The following is a 20,312-nucleotide window of genomic DNA, read 5'->3' as shown; positions in this document are numbered from 1 at the left end:
CCAGTACCGGTCCCCGCCCCGCTGGTTGGGGATCCCTGTTGTGAATCATTAAAAATCATGGAAGCATGAAGCATCTGTGTTTTGACTTTTCACACACATTTTTTTGTTGTGCAATACTCTTTAGTGATCAAAAAGGTTATTAAACATGCATTTCTGTTTCCTGGTATTTAGTTTGTCTTAAATTCTTTGATATTTAATTTTGTTAAATATTTTCTAAAATGTTTTGAACCAATCAAAACAATGGCAATTATATACAAACATTAACATATTCACTGCCATTGACAGTGGTAGACATCAAATCCATTTGAATTGGAAAGGCTGCCATCGAATCATCACGTTTTGGCACAACTGACGGCAAGAGACGTCCAATCCATTTGGACTGTGAGTTTTGGCAGCGATCAAGCCCTCCAGGCCTCCCAGTCCAAATTAATTGGACCTTTATCGTCGTCAATGGCAGTCAATGATTAATTATTAAATTACATTAAAGTTATTACAACAGTAGGAAGTTTCTTGATGTGTTTCCTTAGTGTTGTGTTGTACACTGCTGGCCAAAAGTATTGGCACCCCTGCAATTCTGTCAGATAATGCTCAATTTCTCCCAGAAAATGATTGCAATTACAAATGCTTTGAACTTGTTTGGATGTTAGTCGAGGTTCTTTATCTACCATCCGCAAAATCTTTCGTTGAAATCTCTCGTCAATTTTTCTTTTCCGTCCACATCTAGGGAGGTTAGCCACAGTGCCATGGGCTTTACACTTATTGATGACACTTCGCACAGTAGACACAGGAACATTCAGGTCTTTGGAGATGGACTTGTAGCCTTGAGCTTGCCCATGCTTTCTCACAATTTTGCTTCCAATTCAGGTCTTTGGAGATGGACTTGTAGCCTTGAGCTTGCCTATGCTTCCCCACAATTTTGCTTCTCAAGTCCTCAAAAAGTTCTTTGGTCTTCTTTCTTTGTTCCATGCTCAATGTGGTACACACGAGGACAGAGGTTGAGTCAACTTTAATCCATTTTAACTGGCTGCAAGTGTGACTTAGTTATTGCCGCCACCCGTTATGTGCCACAGGTAAGTAACAGGTGCTGTTAATTACACAAATTAGAGAAGCATCACATGATTTTTCAAAGGGTGCCAATACTTTTGTTTGGCCCATTTTTTGGAGTTTTGTGTAAAATGATAATGATTTAATAGTTTTTCATTCTCTTTTGTGTTTTTTTCATTGCAAGCAAAATAAATTAAGGTATTACTACCAAAACATTTGCAATAGTGTAACGGGTACACAGAAAGTGTATCCGTTGTAGCACGTGGAAACCTTCCCGCCGATTCCTTCATGTAAGGTCGCTAACGGCTGCGCCGTTGGCTCGAGCTTTATTGGCGCAGTGGTTACCGAGCTTGCCTGCCGACTAGAATTCGTCGCGGCGCGCGGGTTCGCGTCCCAGCCTAGTCAGAGGTGGGAGCGGAACGCGGGGCGGCACAGATCAGACTCGGGTTACAAATGGGGGCTCGTCCGGGATCGGCAGCGAAGGTTTCGGGGGGAGAGTGTAACGGGTACACAGAAAGTGTATCCGTTGTAGCACGTGGAAACCGTCCCGCCGATTCCTTCATGTAAGGTCGCTAACGGCTGCGCCGTTGGCTCGAGCTTTATTGGCGCAGTGGTTACCGAGCTTGCCTGCCGACTAGAATTCGTCGCGGCGCGCGGGTTCGCGTCCCAGCCTAGTCAGAGGTGGGAGAGGAACGCGGGGCGGCACAGAACAGACTCGGGTTACAAGTGGGGGCTCGTCCGGGATCGGCAGCGAAGGTTTCGGGGGGAGAGTGTAACGGGTACACAGAAAGTGTATCCGTTGTAGCACGTGGAAACCTCCCCGCCGATTCCTTCATGTAAGGTCGCTAACGGCTGCGCCGTTGGCTCGAGCTTTATTGGCGCAGTGGTTACCGAGCTTGCCTGCCGACTAGAATTCGTCGCGGCGCGCGGGTTCACGTCCCAGCCTAGTCAGAGGTGGGAGCGGAACGCGGGGCGGCACAGATCAGACTCGGGAACCCGAGGCGGGGACGCGAACCCGCGCGCCGCGACGATTCTAGTTGGCAGGCAAGTTCGGTAACCACTGCGCCAATAAAGCTCGAGCCAACGGCGCAGCCGTTAGCGTCCTTACATGAAGGAATCGGCGGGGAGGTTTCCACGTGCTACAACGGATACACTTTCTGTGTACCCGTTACACTCTCCCCCCGAAACCTTCGCTGCCGATCCCGGACGAGCCCCCACTTGTAACCCGAGTCTGTTCTGTGCCGCCCCGCGTTCCGCTCCCACCTCTGACTAGGCTGGGACGCGAACCCGCGCGCCGCGACAAATCTAGTCGGCAGGCAAGTTCGGTAACCACTGCGCCAATAAAGCTCGAGCCAACAGCGCAGCCGTTAGCGACCTTACATGAAGGAATCGGCGGGGAGGTTTCCAAGTGCTACAACGGATACACTTTCTGTGTACCCGTTACACTCTCCCCCCGAAACCTTCGCTGCCGATCCCGGACGAGCCCCCACTTGTAACCCGAGTCTGTTCTGTGCCGCCCCGCGTTCCGCTCCCACCTCTGACTAGGCTGGGACGCGAACCCGCGCGCCGCAACAAATCTAGTCGGCAGGCAAGTTCGGTAACCACTGCGCCAATAAAGCCCGAGCCAACGGCGCAGCCGTTAGCGACCTTACATGAAGGAATCGGCGGGGAGGTTTCCAAGTGCTACAACGGATACACTTTCTGTGTACCCGTTACAATTGCAATCTTTTTTTGAAGAAATAGAGCATTAGCTGACAGAATTGCAGGGGTGCCAATACCAGTGTAAGTGGTAATGCACCAGTTATTGTGCAGTCAGTTTAAAAATTGTTCATTTTTAGGCCAACTCTGGTCACTGTCAGTAGCAGCCAATGAGTTAGCTAGTTGATCTGCAGCATCACACTGAATGCAGCCACATACTGTAAATATTATTAATCCCAGTGACTGAAATCCAAATAAAAAATCGTATTGCTTCCTCACAGACTCGAGTCCGAACTTCAGAGACCTCCTGGCTGTAGTGTGTCTATCCCACCGAGCTGACCTGGCAGTCCGCCTGGATGTTTGCCGCAAGGTAAGTGTGAAATGCTCCTGTAAGATCATCTTCAAAGCGTAACACTTTTCCTGAAAGAAGACAGTTTATCGTGTATGGTTCTGAAAACAGCTCTTTCACCTCATCTATACCGGCGAGGATTACGTGAAGCAGCTTGCCAAGCAACCCGGTTGGCAAGATGTTCTCACCAAGCTCTATGTGAAGGAGTCCTACGAGTCTTACGCTGCCAGCATCGCTGGCTCCAGTGAGGCAAACCTGAGGCCTACTTTGCGTCGAGACCAGAGTCTGCTAATCGAGGATGCTCGGACAGGGATCTTTCTGAATTACGGCACATCGCAGGAAGAGGACGATGACGAGGAAGAAGAGGATGGCGGCCAGCAAGATATCTCAGAAGGATACTCTGATTTATCCCAATCGCCGCTCGGTGGACTGGGAGGCCAGCTGAAGAGCTTCAAATCATTCGATTCTGCAGACCAAGAGAGTCACTCGTCCTCCCGCTCCAATTCCATGGTGGTCGATATTGCTTCATCCCGCTTTGATGAGGAAGGGAGAGATTACCAGCCCTTCTCACCGTATGGAATGTCGCCGCCTTTTGATTTGGAGCTAGGTAGTTTAGGGGAAATGATCACCCCAGCAGGTAGCCTCTCAAACACTCCATCCCCTCTGGAGCACAGCAAACCCTTTCCACCGCTTAGACCCAGAAAGAGTTCCAGTCTATCTAACGTTCTGGACCACACCAGCTACGGAACGGACCCTCCCACAGGAGACACTATCTCTAACACGTCCAACCCACAGGTTTGGATAATAGTGGCCATATCTTTTATCTTTGAAAGCTTTCTAGTGTTTCCCGTGAGACCACAAATTTGAGTGTTGTTTACCTTTTAGCAGACACCAGAAGAGGAGCTCTGCAACCTGCTCACCAACATTATCTTCTCCGTGCTTTGGTGCGGCAGTGGGGCGGAGGGGCCCGAGGACGTGATTTGGAGAGAGAGGGGGCAGGTGTTTTCTGTTCTCACTAAACTGGGTTCTTCCTGCCAACTCGTTCGTCCGCCTGATGACATTAAGCGCAGGTTAGCTTATTTAATTGGACATTAAGTAGTTTCTCATCCTATTGATTCATACACAGCTCACGAATTTATATTGATCATACCCTGGAAAAAGACGACAACAAAAACAGAACTTGAAATTTAAAGTCAACCCATAAAGAAAAATCCAGAAATCCCAATGTATGATTTTTTTAACGATTTATTTGTGTGCTACAGCTGCAAATAAATATTTGAACACCTGAGAAAATGAATGTTAATATTTGGTACAGTAGCCTTTGTTTGGAATTACAGAGGTCAAACCTTTCCTGTAGTTTTTCACCAGGTTTGCACACACTGTAGGAGGGATCTTGGCCCACTTCTCCACACAGATCTTCTCTAGATTTGTCAGGTTTCTGGGCTGTCGCTGAGAAACACGTAGTTTGAGCTCCCTCCAAAGGTTTTCAATTGGGTTTAGGTCTGGAGACCGACTAGGCCATGCTAGAACCTCGTTTTGCTTCTTATGGAGCCACTCCTTGAATGCTCTGACTGAAGGGAGGAGGTTGTTCCCCAAAATCTCACAATACAGGGCCCCAGTCATCCTCTCTCTAATACATTGCACTCGTCCTGTCCAATGCGCAGAAAAACACCCCCAAAGCGTGATGTTACCACCCCCATGATTCACAGTAGTGATGGTGTTCTTGAGATATTACACATCATTCTTTTTCCTCCAAGCACGTTTAGTGGAATCATGACCAAAAAGTTCTATGTTACTCTCATCTGACCAAAAAACCTTGCTCCTAAGACTCCTTTGCATCATCCACATGGTCATAGGCAAACCTAAGACGGGCCTTGAAATGTGCTGGTTTAAGCAGGGGAACCTTCCGTGCCATGCATGATTTCAAACAATGACGTCTTAGTGTATTACCAACAGTAACCTTGGAAACGGTGGTCCCAGCTCTGTTCAGGTCATTGACCAACTCCTATCGTGTAGTTCTGGACTGATTCCTTACCTTTTTTAGAATAATTGAGACCACACGAGGTGATATCTTACATGGGGCTCCACTCCGATTGAGATTGATCGTAATGTTTAGCTTCTTCCATTTTCTAGTGATTGCTCTAACAGTGGACCTTTTTTTACCAAGCTGCTTGGCAATTGCTCAGTAGCCCTTTCCAGCCTTGTGGAGATTAACAATTTTGTCTCTGGTGTCTTTGGACAGCTCTTTGGTCTTGACCATGTTACAAGTTTGAGTCTTACTGACTGTATGGGGTGGACAGGTGTCTTTATGCTGCTACTGACCTCAGACAAGTGCATCTGATTCAGGACAATAAATGGAGTGGAGGTGGACTCTTAATAGGCGGACTAACAGGTCTTTCGGGGTCAGAATTCTAGCTGATAGACAGGTGTTCAAATACTTATTTGCAGCTGTATCACACAAATAAATTGTTAAAAAATCATACATTATGATTTCTTGATTTTTCTTTTTAGATGATCTCTCTCACTGTGGACATGAACCTACGACGAAAATTTCAGACTCCTCCATGATTCCTAAGTGGGAGAACTTGCAAAATAGCAGGGTGTTCAAATACTTATTTTCTTCACTGTAGATAATAAATTCTTCCAAGCGGGATTCAAACCTGGATTATATTTATGACAGTGCAACATGTAGACAACAGAGCTAAAAAGCCTGACTGACTATGCTTTTGCAAGCACATTTTTGACGGCATCAGGATTAAGACCAGGTCTAAATTCACACAACAGTTCAAGTTCACACAATATAGCATTTCAAGTTCTACTTAACAGAAAATTAACCCTCTAAGCGCCATAGTCGCAAAGTGTGACAAGAACATTGCTGACTTTGACAAGCCAAGAGCTGCGAAGATGATACCAGTTGTGTGTATAGCTACTAATTTACAAAATAGCAACTCTTTTCTCATGGTGCTGTGCTTAAGTCTGCTGGAGATGATGCTGGAATCGTCTTTGTCCGACCTGAGGGATGCCCAGGGATTGTACCTGCCCTTTTGTCCCAGTCTAGTGAGACTCCTCAGGCTACTGCAGGACTTCCTCTTTTCTGAGGGGACCAATAATCATACGCTATGGAGTGAAAAGGTACAACCTAGGGCCTCTCAAACACATCATTTGTACTTTCTTTCTCATACTCAGTCCAAATGCTTGAGTTTGTGTCAGTTTATATGCCATGATGATTTTGTATGCTCTTCTGGTGTGTCAACATGCTGAGAAACTTAACACTTACAGAGCACTCATTTAACTCATTGGTTCCCATTCATAGTGCTATACTAGAATGAACATTTGTTCATTCGCCTCTCCCATTCGAAGTGGATTGGACGCCGAGCGCCTTCCATGTTAAATAAAGTACATCCATCAATGGTATTTAATGAGTTAATACTGCGGGGGGATTACCTTTGCTTTTTCGCATGTGCGTTTCTGTTTTGATTCATTTTTATTTCATTAATTTAGTTTTTTATTAACATTGTATTCATATTTAACACATACACAACATATACAACACATATTTAAAAAAAAAAATACGATGACAATTAATGATTAAATATATATGGCAGAAAACACAGGTGACTTAAAGTTCTGCTCTTAGACCCCCAATTCGGCCAAATTTCAAAATTGTCCTATATACATGTGTGATACATCATTGGAAAGCTTAAAATCTTAATTTTCTGGGGTAAGAAACATTTTGAACAGGAGAGCATTTAAAAGAAAATTAAGCCCCTAAACCCTAACTCGAGGTGAGAGCATGAGAGAACATAATTACAGACACCATGATTTTAACAAGAAATTATCGCGTACTTACCTTGTTTCGATTCAGAAACTCCGTGTAGCATGTCTCACCAAGTGTCAAGACACAGCTGTGAATGGCCACAGGCGGACTTTATGGGAGATTTAAGGGTGAAACACGGTAATATAACAAGGGTCGCAATGGAGAAATCACGATTAAGCGATAGTTATAGGTGACCTATTTAAAGACATTTTTTTTTTCCTTGTGACGTAATTTGTTTAAAAGTTTTAAAATATGCGAGTGAATATTTTATAAAGTCGTTTTTTTTGTTTTGTTTTTAAAGATAAATATTAGACATCAATTAATGATGCTAAGCTAAAAGTGATAGACATTTCGACTAATAAATCTAATTACCTACCTTCTTTTTATGGCTGGGTTGAAGCAAAAGTGGTTGCACTGTGTCTGTAAACAGGGTTGTCCAGGGTAAAACGGACAACTTAAAAATAGTTTGGGAGCTTAATGCGCCATGAAACTGCTATGGCAGCATATAAACATATTGTTCTATTAAAAGCAATAGTTCTTTTGGCTTAAAATACAGCAGTTTATTTTAAAGAGGGGTGCAAGAGCAGAAACTGCTTTTTCGCCCTTGTCTGTGTTTTCCGCCATATACAGTACATAATAATAATTGCTAATGTTTAAAGATTTTTTTTAAATCACCAAAAATAGTCACTTGCCCTCTGAAGAGTTAAAGGTCTTAATTGTCAACATTTGAATTGCTCCCTACCAGTGTTGGTAATAACGGCGTTAGAATATAACAGCGTTACTAACGGCATTATTTTCTTCAGTAGTGAGTAATCTAATTAATTACTTTTTCTCATCTTGGCACCGCCGTTACCGTTACTGAGGCGGGAAAGGCGTGCATTACTGTGCGTTACGATGTTGGTTGACTGACGCGAGAAAAGTCTGAAAAAGATGGACTCACGGAGACGAGAAAGCAGAGCAGGAGTGGGGAGGAGGCAAGGGAGTGTGACGCCGTTGCAAACGCGATGCTACTATGCTGGGTGGCTCCAATAATACCTGACTATAGCCTACAAACTACGCCCACATGATGCTTCGGTACATAGTGTATATACACATACATACAGAACTAGATGCAAATGACAGACACGACGGCATTAGCAATATGTATAATAAAGAAATAGATGCGTTAGTAAACAGCCGCCATCTTAAAGCAGTAGACTTCTCAGGAAGGCTCTGTTTTAGAGAACCTTCCAAGCGAACCTAAGTAACTTTTTATCTAAAATGCTCCTAAATCGGCAAAACTTAACTTAAATCTATCTTCGAATGATTAAACAGTTTTAAAATGTACACATGTCGAAAATAGAAGGGAACTAATGCAATAACGGGAGCAATTTTAACAACTTTAACAGGTGATTCACAACATTAAATGACTTCCACACATAGCAAAGGTTACTATCTAGTTATCGCAATATCCGCAATATCCTTGTGTCTAGTTAAGTTTAGGGTAAAGACTTTGGCTAGGGCCAATTGTCCCAAAAACCCTTTAAATTTCACACTGTGTGACCTGTGTTTTTTTTTTTTTTTTTTTTTGAGAAAAAAAAAAACATGAAAATTATCACCAGTTACTTTGCCAACTAACTATTTACTCTTACATTCAGGTAACTGAGTTACTAACGCAATTACTTTTGAGGAGAAGTAATTTGTAACTATAATTGATTACTTTTTTAAAGTAAGATTAACAACACTGCTGCCTACTGTAGTAACCACTGTCCTTGAAAGTATTAAGATCCTGTTGATGTTATAATGAATAGATAGTTTAGAAAAAGAGCTTTGTTTTTCTGTGAGCCTTTTATTTACAGTCGCTGTATCACAGATCTTTGAGGGGGTGGTAAACCTACTGGACAAGTTGCAGGCCTGGCACACCACCCCTGGCAGCCCCGGCAGCACCGAACTCAAGGAGATGTCCCAGATCGGCCTGCGCATCATCACCGGTTATATCCAACAGCAGCAGTCACAGGTCAGCTTTCGCTTTCATTGCCTGCAATGTTTAGCTAACGTCAAGGGTCGACCCAGATAGAGGCAGATTACAAATACCAGACCTTGTATGGGTTTCAGTTCAAACGCATTTTAGTCTTCTCTCACGTGGGAAGTGTCTTGTAAAACCATAGCGTCTGTGAGTTATGACTGTTGCTGCCATTGCTGACACATTGTGGGACTGAGCACGTGGTCACACTGAAGCAACCGGGAGGTTTTCGATAACGTGACTTTTAGGTTGGAAAAAAAAACTAGTGTGCAGTCAACGGTAACTCCCGCAAAGTCAGTTGTCAAAGTAAATCAAATAAAATGTGCTGTGACTCGACATCCGTGGGATATTTAGTTTAATTTGTGGCATGTTTAGTTAAAAATAAATACACAGCATCAGTGTGATTTAACACCATGGACTATATTTTTTGGGATTTATTATGATTATTATGATAGCTAGCTATATGTGGAGTTTTGCAGATACTTGTTCAAATGAAACCTTCTACCATCTAATAAAATATGTATTTCAAAATGTTGAGTAAACAGAAAGAATCCTCTTTGACACTTTTACACAGCCAACAACTTAAACAAGTAGTAGAATTTTAATAGATACAATAAATATGATTTACAACTGTTTGTGGAATGGAGTAAAAAGTCCAATTATTTTCTGAAAACATTTTTTTCAGTAACTTTTGTTAGATAGGGCAATCTGTCGCACTTCACAAACAATATGTGTACGTTTTTCATCCTGGTGCACAAGAATGTGGCAGGGAGTTGTTAGGTGATGGCAAACAATTTTCTGAGATCGCAGCTAATGTAGTAATATAAGTCAAGATAGTCTGCATTTATTGATCGCCAATGGTTAGACCAGTGGTCTGCAAGTCCGGTCCTTAAGAGCTGCTATCCAGCTTGTTTTCCATGTCTCCCTCCTTTAACAAACCTGAATCAAATAATCAGGATCTGGGTTAGGCTGAGGGGCTGTTTACACGGCAACGGACGTGACAACCCAAAAGCCAGCGAGCTCTATTGTTTACACCGCGACAGCATTTTGGGGGGCTGAAAACACAAAAATTTGAATACGCCTTCCAGAGTGGAAATCTTGACAATGCTCCCCCCTGTCGTGGCCGTCTAAACAGTTGACAAGGCAAAAGTGTGTTTTGAGTGACAACTAACTTCTGTACTCTGGAACAGTAGGTGGCAATAATGCTCCAATATACAGTTTTTTTTTTTTTGTCAGTCAAGGAGGTGAAGATACTGAACATGTCATACAGAACATGTCTTCATGTAGCAACCTTGTACATAGCATAACTTTGTTCAACATTATCCAAGAATTATCAGTGTATCATTCGTTCATTCCATATCTGTTTTAGAATTCAAAATCGGATAACGGATAACGATTTATTTCATTTCTCATATTGACCTGGAAGTTGTTGACTTTTTTTTTCCTCAGGAAGGTCAGTCAGAGTCTAGCAGGTGATTCCACTGATGGTTGAATCGAGCAGCACGATAGCTAATGTTTTACAGTTATTATTACTTAATGGATGGTGGACTATCTCTTTGAACAGGTTTCAAGATCCGTGCGGTTAGATTAAAAGAAGAAAAAAATAAAATAAAATAAACATTTTAAATTCTTAAAAAAAAAAAGATCCGGGCGGTTAAAGACTTAGTGGTTAGCAAGTCAGCCTCACAGTTCTGAGATCAAGGGTTCAATCCTGGGCTGCAGCCTTCCTGTTTGGAGTTTATTTATTTTAGCCTGTCCTGTTAAGCTTCTTACACTAGGACAATGTGAATCTGAGTTTCTTTGTAGGCAGAAGAGTTTTGGGGCGCTTTCACACTAGCACTGTTTGGACCTTTTTAAATGGACCACAGTTCTTTTTCACAGATAGTCCGCTGCGTTTTGTAAATGTGAACACGCATCCGAACTCGGACCAAACAAACGAACTCTGGTCAGCTCAAAACCAGAGTTCGGTCTCGGTCCGCTTTAAGCGCACCCTGCTTCGCTTGTGAATTCAAGCGGAGCAAGGTGCGCTCATGCTATATTACAGTGTTACGAAAAAGCATCTGAACCTCTCGGAATTTCTCACATTTCTGCATACAGTCACCATCAAATGTGATCTGATCTTTGTCAAAATCACACAGATGAAAAAAGTGTCTGCTTTCACTAAAGCCACCTAAACATTTATAGGTTTTTATGTTTTAATGAGGATAGCATGCAAACAATGACAAAAAGGTGAAAATTAAGTAAGTGAACCCTGCCTAAGGAGACTTAAAGAGCAATTGAAACCAATTTTTACCAAACCATTTAAGTCGGGTGTGTGCCCAATCACTGATGAGTGATTTAAAGCAGTCCTGCCCACTATAAAACACACACCTGGTTAGAATTGACTTGATGAGAAGGATTGCCTGATGTGCATCAGGGCTCGGTCAAAAGAGCTGTCTGAAGAACTGCGATCAAGGATTGTTGATTTGTATAAATCTGGGAAAGGATACAAAACCATCTCAAAATGTCTGGATGTTCATCAATCGACAGTCACAGAAGTTGTCTACAAATGGACAGAGTTTGGACCTGGTTCTTCTCTCCCAAGGAGTGGCCGTCCACCAAAGATGATGCAAAGAATTCTGTGCAGAATAATGAGATCGGGAAAAAAGACTCCCAGAGTATCGGCTGGCACAGTCCATTATGTCTGTGCGCACATCAATTATATGTAAAACTATGGCCAAGAATGGTGCTCCTGGGAGGACCCCTCAGTGGAAGCCACTGCTGTCTAAAATACATTGTTGCTCGTTTAATGTTCGCAAAAAGGCACTTGGACACTCCACAGAGGTTTTGGCAAAATATTTTGTGGGCTGATGAAACCAAAGTTGAATTTTTTGGGAGTAACACACAATGTCATTTGTGGAGGAAAAATGGAACACCTCACTAACATCAACACCTCATTCCCACCGTGAAACATGGTGGAGGGAGGATCATGATTTGACGCGGTTTTGCTTCCTCGGGGCCTGGACAACTTGCAGTCATTAATAGAAGAATGAATTTAAATGTTCACCAGGATTTTGCAGGGAAATCTGAGGCCGTCTGTCAGACAGTTGAAGCTAAAAAGAGTATGGATGCTCCAACAAGACAATGATCCAAAACGCAGAAGTAAATCAACTTCAGAATGGTTTCAGAAGAACATAATACATGTTCTGGAGTGGCAAAGTCAAAGTCCAGACTTGAACCCCATAGAGATGCTGTGGCATCACCTAAGGACAGTGATTCATGCCAGACATCCCAGGAATCTGATTGAACTACAGCAGTTTTGTAGAGAAGAATGGTCCAAGATTAGTCCTGATCGATGTGCCGGACTGATCTGCAGCTACAGGAAGCGTCTGGTTGATGTTATTGCTGCCAAATGGGGGCCCACAAATATTACATTTGATAGTTCGCTTACTTGTTTTCCCCCCTTCTCTCATTGTTTGCATACCATCGTCATTAAAATATGAAAACCTATAAATGTTTGAGTGGTTTTAGTTAAAGCAGACAGTTTTTTTCATCTGTGTGATTTTGACAAAGATCAAATCAAATTTGATGGTGATTTTATTCAGAAATGTGAGAAATTCCAAAAGGTTCACATACTTTTTAATACCGCTGTACGTGCAGCATCACACCCCGCTCCCTCACTCCCCACTGCTCCGAGGGAGGTATTTCCTCTTGTAAATTCGTCCAATCAATTAGTGCGCCTTTCTTCCACGTGATTCTACTCGGAAAGTTTGGTTGGCGCAATGTGAATACTGAACCTTTTCAAAAGTCATTTGCAAGTGTTGTTGCGATGTAGCGCTTCAACAGACCCTGGTCCTCGTGGTTTAATGTGCAGGTGCCCTTAATGTGCAACATTGAAGTTTGCTATACTTCCATTGTGTTTGTTTCTATTTTGTTGTTTTTTTTGTTTGTTTGTTTGTTTGTTTTTTCCCCCAGAAAAAAGCCATGGACAGAAAAGGGTTGTTTGTTGTTTTTTTTTTCCAGAAAAAGCCATGGACAGAAAAGGGTTTTGGGTGGACAGGGAAAAAGAAAAGAAAAAAAAGAAAAGAAAACAAAAAATACATAATTAAATACACATTACTTTGTGTAAGTAGCAGTGCTATTGTGATATGATTCTTATATACATACAGTATGTTTTCACCAGAGCACACCATATAATGGGTGGGGTGGGGGCACCTAGTGTCTGAAGGATAAAAACAGGGAAGATAGGTCCTATGGAGGGTTCGATAAGGTAAGGTGAGTTCACAAGCAATGTTAGAATGTTTTTATATGGTCGCCATGCCTGCGTAAACGTGTATGGTAGACTGAGTGAACACTCTAAATCCTCCATAGGTGTGATTGTGACTCTGTAAGGTTGTTTGTCTCTATGTGCCCTGTGATTGGCTGGCAACCAGTTCAGGGTGTACTCTGGATAAATGATACGGAAAATGAATGAATGTATGAATTTAAATGAATGTTACTTAATGTCTACTCAGGTTTGTGTGATGGCTTTCGTGAAGCTGCATAGCCTTCTGCAGACAGTGTTGTGTCTCAGCTGGGAGGAGGTCTGCTTCTTGCTTGGACGTATTGGTGTCCCCTTGTGGCCAGAAAAAGATGCAAAAGGGAGCAACAACACTGAGCATGCAGAGATGTTCGCCCAAGTGGTCCCAGTCGTGCGTGCTCTTCTGGACCAGCACGCAGACCCAGTAACGGTCCAACAGCTGCTTCCTAGTCTGCCTATCACTAATGGCAGCACCACCTTTGCCCAGGATCTGAAGGCCTACTGCCACACACTAGAGTGGCAAAGCTTTTACCAGCAGCAGGTCAGTGTACTCGCTGTTTTCCTTTTCTTTTGTATTACTCTTGTTTAAAAAAAAAAAAAAAAAAAAAAAAAAGAAACAAAAACAGCATGATAATGTCATAAGACGACATTTTTTCAATCGCAACCCTCAGAAATAGCTCCAAGACAATATTATGACAAGTTCATCAAAACATAGTTGTATCTTTTTCAAGGAGCTGTCAGTTTATGTTTAATATTGAAGCTAATGGAATATTTTTAAGTTTATTCTTGTCTTTTTGTTTGCATATCTCAAAAAATGGGTATTTGTTTTAACTTTGTGTGAACTGGGCTGACTTCACTGCTCTCTGTCACTGTCCAATGAAATGAAAGGTCATCTCTAATAACTTGGGCTTTGGAAACTTGCACTGACATCCCCAACCTTAGCTTAACTGCATGTGTGTGCCTGCGCAGTGTAGCACAAAATTAAGTGCAGTGTACAAGTATACAATGCATTTACAATTACCCATTGAGGGAGTATAGTAAATATGGTACAGTATTGTGAAAAAAAGGTCTCCACGTTTTTGTGCTTTCCTACACAGAAAGAAAATGTGCTTGTTCAGACTTAAAGTCACGGCAATGTGTTCAAACATGTTAGTGTGTATATATATATATATATATATATATATATATATATATATATATATATATATATATATATATATATATACAGTGCCTTGCAAAAGTATTCGGCCCCCTTGAACCTTGCAACCTTTCGCCACATTTCAGGCTTCAAACATAAAGATATAAAATTTTAATTTTTTGTCAAGAATCAACAACAAGTGGGACACAATCGTGAAGTGGAACAACATTTATTGGATAATTTAAACTTTTTTAACAAATAAAAAACTGAAAAGTGGGGCGTGCAATATTATTCGGCCCCCTTGCGTTAATACTTTGTAGCGCCACCTTTTGCTCCAATTACAGCTGCAAGTCGCTTGGGGTACGTTTCTATCAGTTTTGCACATCGAGAGACTGACATTCTTGCCCATTCTTCCTTGCAAAACAGCTCGAGCTCAGTGAGGTTGGATGGAGAGTGTTTGTGAACAGCAGTCTTCAGCTCTTTCCACAGATTCTCCATTGGATTCAGGTCTGGACTTTGACTTGGCCATTCTAACACCTGGACATGTTTATTTTTTAACCATTCCATTGTAGATTTGGCTTTATGTTTTGGATCATTGTCCTGTTGGAAGATAAATCTCCGTCCCAGTCTCAGGTCTTGTGCAGATACCAACAGGTTTTCTTCCAGAATGTTCCTGTATTTGGCTGCATCCATCTTCCCGTCAATTTAAACCATCTTCCCTGTCCCTGCTGAAGAAAAGCAGGCCCAAACCATGATGCTGCCACCACCATGTTTGACAGTGGGGATGGTGTGTTCAGGGTGATGAGCCGTGTTGCTTTTACGCCAAACGTATCGTTTTGCATTGTGGCCAAAAAGTTCAATTTTGGTTTCATCTGACCAGAGCACCTTCTTCCACATGTTTGGTGTGTCTCCCAGGTGGCTTGTGGCAAACTTTAAACGAGACTTTTTATGGATATCTTTGAGAAATGGCTTTCTTCTTGCCACTCTTCCATAAAGGCCAGATTTGTGCAGTGTACGACTGATTGTTGTCCTATGGACAGACTCTCCCACCTCAGCTGTAGATCTCTGCAGTTCATCCAGAGTGATCATGGGCCTCTTGGCTGCATCTCTGATCAGTTTTCTCCTTGTTTGAGAAGAAAGTTTGGAAGGACGGCCGGGTCTTGGTAGATTTGCAGTGGTCTGATGCTCCTTCCATTTCAATATGATGGCTTGCACAGTGCTCCTTGAGATGATTAAAGCTTGGGAAATCTTTTTGTATCCAAATCCGGCTTTAAACTTCTCCACAACAGTATCTCGGACCTGCCTGGTGTGTTCCTTGGTTTTCATAATGCTCTCTGCACTTTAAACAGAACCCTGAGACTATCACAGAGCAGGTGCATTTATACGGAGACTTGATTACACACAGGTGGATTCTATTTATTATCATCGGTCATTTAGGACAACATTGGATCATTCAGAGATCCTCACTGAACTTGTGGAGTGAGTTTGCTGCACTGAAAGTAAAGAGGCCGAATAATATTGCACGCCTCACTTTTCAGTTTTTTATTTGTTAAAAAAGTTTAAATTATCCAATAAATGTTGTTCCACTTCACGATTGTGTCCCACTTGTTGTTGATTCTTGACAAAAAAATTAAATTTCATATCTTTATGTTTGAAGCCTGAAATGTGGCGAAAGGTTGCAAGATTCAAGGGGGCCAAATACTTTTGCAAGGCACTGTATATATATATATATATATATATATATATATATATATATATATATATATATATATATATATATATATATAAAATTCGTTGTCTCGCCCACTCGGGCGGAATGGTCTCTCCTTTCAAGCTCGGGTCCTCTACCAGAGGCTCGGGAGCTTGAGGGTCCTGCGCAGAATCTTAGCTGTCCCTAGGATTGCGCTCTTCTGAATGGAGACGTCGGACGTGGTTCCTGGTATCTGTTGGAGCCATGCACCCAGCTTGGAGGTTACTGCCCCTAGTGTCCCGATCACAACTGGCACCACTCTTGCCATCACTCCCCGCATTTTCTCCAACTCTTCCTTCAACCTTTCATATTTCTCCAGCTTTTCGTGTTCTTTTTTGCTAATGTTGCTATCGCTCGGGATTGCTACATCCATCACTACTGCTGTCTTTTGATGTTTATCCACCACAACTATGTCAGGCTGGTTGGCCATCACCAGTTTGTCTGTCTGGATCTGGAAGTCCCACAGGATCTTGGTTCGGTTGTTCTCGACCACCTTCGGAGGTGTTGCCCATCTTGACTCCGGGGTCTCTAGTCCGTACTCGGCACAGATGTTCCTGTACACTATGCCTGCTACCTGGTTATGTCGTTCCATGTAGGCCTTGCCTGCTAGCACCTTACACCCTGCTGTGATGTGCTGGACTGTCTCAGGGGCCTCTTTGCATAGCCTGCACCTGGGGTCCTGTCTGGTGTGATAGACCCCGGCCTCTATTGCTCTTGTGTTAAGGGCCTGTTCTTGTGCTGCCGTGATCAGTGCATCCGTGTTGTCTTTCAGTCCGGCCTTTTCCAGCCACTGGTATGTTTTTCCCATGTCAGCTACCTCCTCAATTTGTCGGTAGTACACACCATGCAGGGGCTTGTCCTTCCATGATAGCTCCTCAGGGTCCTCCTCCTTATTGGGTTTCTGTTGCCTGAGGCATTCACCGAGTAGGTCATCACTGGGTGCCATTTTCATGATGTACTCTTGGAGGGATGTAGTTTCCTCCTGGATAGTGGCTCTGATGCTCACTAGTCCTCGGCCTCCCTCTTTCCGCTTTGTGTAGAGCCTCAGGATGCTGGACTTAGGGTGAAACCCTCCGTGCATTGTAAGGAGCTTCTTTGTCTTGATGTCGGTGGCCTGCATCTCTTCCAGTGGCCAGGATACGATGCCAGCAGGGTATCTGATTACTGGTAAGGCATAGCTGTTAATGGCCTGGATCTTATTCTTGCCATTCAGATGACTCTTGAGGACCTGCCTCACCCTCTGTAGGTATTTGGTTGTGGCAGACGTTCTAGTTGCTTCCTCATGGTTTCCATTTGCCTGTAGGATCCCCAGGTATTTGTAGCTGTCCTGCACATCTGTTATGTTGCCTTCAGGTAGTTCAGTCCCTTCAGTTGAGGTCACCTTCCCTCTTCTGGATACCATTCGCCCACACTTATCTAGTCCGAATGACATCCCGATGTCATTGCTGTATATTCTCGTGAGGTGGATTAGGGAGTCGATGTCATGCTCATTCTTGGCATACAGCTTGATGTCATCCATGTAGAGGAGGTGACTGATGGTTGTTCCACTTCGGAACCGGTACCCGAAACCACTCTTGGTGATGATCTGGCTGAGGGGGTTTAGGCCTATGCAGAACAGCAGGGGTGACAGAGCATCTCCTTGGTAGATCCCGCATTTGATGCTCACATGTGCAACTGGCTTCGAGTTGGCTTCTAGAGTTGTCTTCCACAGCCCCGTCGAGTTCTGGAGGAAGGTCCTTAGTGTCCTGTTGATGTTATACAGCTTCAAGCATTCCAGTATCCATGTGTGTGGCATTGAGTCATAGGCTTTCTTGTAGTCGATCCAGGCAGTGCACAGGTTGGTGCTCCTAGCTTTGCAGTACCTGGCGAGTGCCCTGTCCACCAGTAGTTGGTGCTTGGCTCCCCTGGTGTTATTGCCAATCCTTTTCTGTGCCCTGTGCATGTATTGCTCCATGTGCCTGCTCACTTTAGTCGCTATTATGCCTGATAGGAGCTTCCATGTGGTGCTGAGGCAGGTGATAGGCCGGTAGTTGGATGGTACTGTTCCCTTCTGGGGGTCTTTCATGATGAGGACTGTCCGACTTTGGGTTAGCCACTCTTGGTGGGTCCTCGACCTCAGCAGCTGGTTCATTTGTGCTGCTAGGCGTTCATGGAGTGCAGTTAGCTTCTTAAGCCAGTAGGGCATGAATTTTGTCAGTAAATGTTACTTTTATAGAGCAAGTGCAGGGAAATATATATGGAATCACTCCATTCTGAGGAAAAAAAATAGTGATGCACGATAATACATTTTTCAACCGATATCAATAACCGATAATTTCCTGCCCCTTCCACCCGATAACCGATAATGTCACGCCGATAATTCTGTTCAAATATGTATGTAAAATTTTAAAGTATACAAAGATCAAATGTTACTGTGCAAAAATGTAATTTAGTGCTATTTTTTTCCACGTCAAATGTGAACAAATAGTAAATTCCAACAACTAAACAATGGCAATGAGGTTGTGTAATGGTATGCTTTTGGCAACAATTACTTAGAGAGTAAACAACCAAGTTGCACAAAAATGCCTTTAAAAGTAAGCCATTCCTAACATATACAGTATCACATTAATACACTGCAAAAACACCTCCTTAAAACTAGCAGAATTGGACAAAACTGTTGATTGCGCACATTTGGAGGCTAAATGATGATGATGATGATGATGACAATGACAATAAATTCAATAAATTCAAATTCAAATCAAGTATATAATTATCGGATTGCATTATCGGTTGATTTTCGTTTTATCTGGATTATCCGTGTGATGTCATAATTGCCATTATCGGCCGATAATTATCGGTGACCGATATTATCGTGCATTTCTAAAAAATATATGGAATCATGAGAAACAAAGAAATCACAATCAAAACACATCTCTAGTATTTAGTAGCACCACCTCAGGCTTTTATGACAGCTTGCAGTCTCTGAGGCATGGACTTGATGAGTATTCTTTAGTGATGGCCAATGAAGCTTCATGTGAAGTTCCGAACCACTTGGCCAATTGATTCGTAAATAGTTTCAGTTCATGAAACTTCATTACCAGTGATATCTCCTGGCAAAAGCTGGAATTGCAGGGGCTCACAAGCCATATTTCCCCCTGAAATGTGATGCACACAGGAAAGCTGATTTTGATGTGCTATTTCGTCAGCCTCTCACAATAATCGCCTAAGTCACTTTATTTTGGGTTTTATTTATTTATTTTCGAAAACATGAAATACTGAACCAAATTCTCATTACACTGTATTGGTGATTAATTCCATTTGAGGGGCAGAATTGAGTAATCCATTTGACAAAGGATGGTGAAGGAGGTGACCAGCATCCTGAGGAAATGTTCAAGGGTGGGGGTGGGTGGTGCTGGAGTAAATATTTGTCGAAATATGGCATAGGCGAATATTTTTAAGAGGGTGACTGTTTACAAATAAAGAGCTATGAATATGTTTTGTGTCACTGATGTGAGCGACGTGGGGGGGGGGGGGGGGGGGGTGCAGTGTGATTGTGTAACCATGTGAAGGCAGGCGAGCAATGCAGGATCTGCGAACAAAGGCAAAATGACCTGAAGCAAGGCAATACAAATATCTGGAATTATCAATGGCTAGAGTCACAAACTCGTGGAGTGGAGTTGAGCTGGCGATGAGGTGAGGGCAGGGACTGGTTTAAGTAAGCCGTTAACGATGATCACCGGCACCTGGCCCCAGGTTCACCCATCTGTCCAATCCTGCAACCAAGGCAGACACACACACAAGAGGAGGAGCAGGGCTTAGGGGGCAGGATTCCTAACATAACCACAAACTGTCAAATGAATGACTCTGCTTATTGGTAAATTGACATATCTGATGTAATGGTAAAAGATTTTTTTTTACCAACTAACTACCACAACACATACACTATGAGTACCCAACATATACTGTACCTCGGCTGGCATTATATGAGTCAACATGACTTTTGTCTTAAAAGTTGTAGATGTGTTTGCACATTGGGGGACTGTGATGCTAAATTTTTTCGCTTATTTAAATGTATGCAGGTTCAACCCACAATGGAGCAGTATGAGCTGGACACATTTGGCCGAAGTCACGACATCATGTCCAATTTTTGGAATTCCTGTTTCGATGACCTCATGAGTACAGCCTTCCGTCGCGACAAAGACAGATCAGACAGCAAAGCAAAGTTTCAGGTTGCTGCAACATACAAGGATTTCATA

At 42.9% G+C, this 20,312-nt stretch overlaps 1 protein-coding gene across 4 annotated transcripts in view; it reads left to right on the top strand.

The window, feature by feature from the left end:
- The window catches only part of nbeal2 (neurobeachin-like 2), a 101,282-nt gene that overhangs the window by 49,257 nt on the left and 31,713 nt on the right, over window positions 1–20,312 (top strand). For 3 of the 4 annotated variants that reach the window (XR_009062923.1, XM_057833635.1, XM_057833633.1), the window contains 7 exons: window positions 3,024–3,112; window positions 3,203–3,886; window positions 3,977–4,161; window positions 6,067–6,223; window positions 8,761–8,904; window positions 13,404–13,730; window positions 20,136–20,285. Coding sequence is in view for 3 of the 4 variants with exons in the window: in XM_057833635.1 (XP_057689618.1) it covers window positions 3,024–3,112; window positions 3,203–3,886; window positions 3,977–4,161; window positions 6,067–6,223; window positions 8,761–8,904; window positions 13,404–13,730; window positions 20,136–20,285 (1,736 nt within the window). In the remaining variant the exon portion in view is untranslated. The remainder of the gene's footprint in view (window positions 1–3,023; window positions 3,113–3,202; window positions 3,887–3,976; window positions 4,162–6,066; window positions 6,224–8,760; window positions 8,905–13,403; window positions 13,731–20,135; window positions 20,286–20,312) is intronic. The other variant, XM_057833634.1, reaches the window with a different exon arrangement.

The sequence above is a fragment of the Corythoichthys intestinalis genome, chromosome 4 (assembly GCF_030265065.1).
Source record: "Corythoichthys intestinalis isolate RoL2023-P3 chromosome 4, ASM3026506v1, whole genome shotgun sequence".
Lineage (NCBI taxonomy): Eukaryota > Metazoa > Chordata > Actinopteri > Syngnathiformes > Syngnathidae > Corythoichthys > Corythoichthys intestinalis.
Note: the sequence above shows the minus strand (reverse complement) of the source record. Positions and strands in the feature narration are given on the sequence as shown.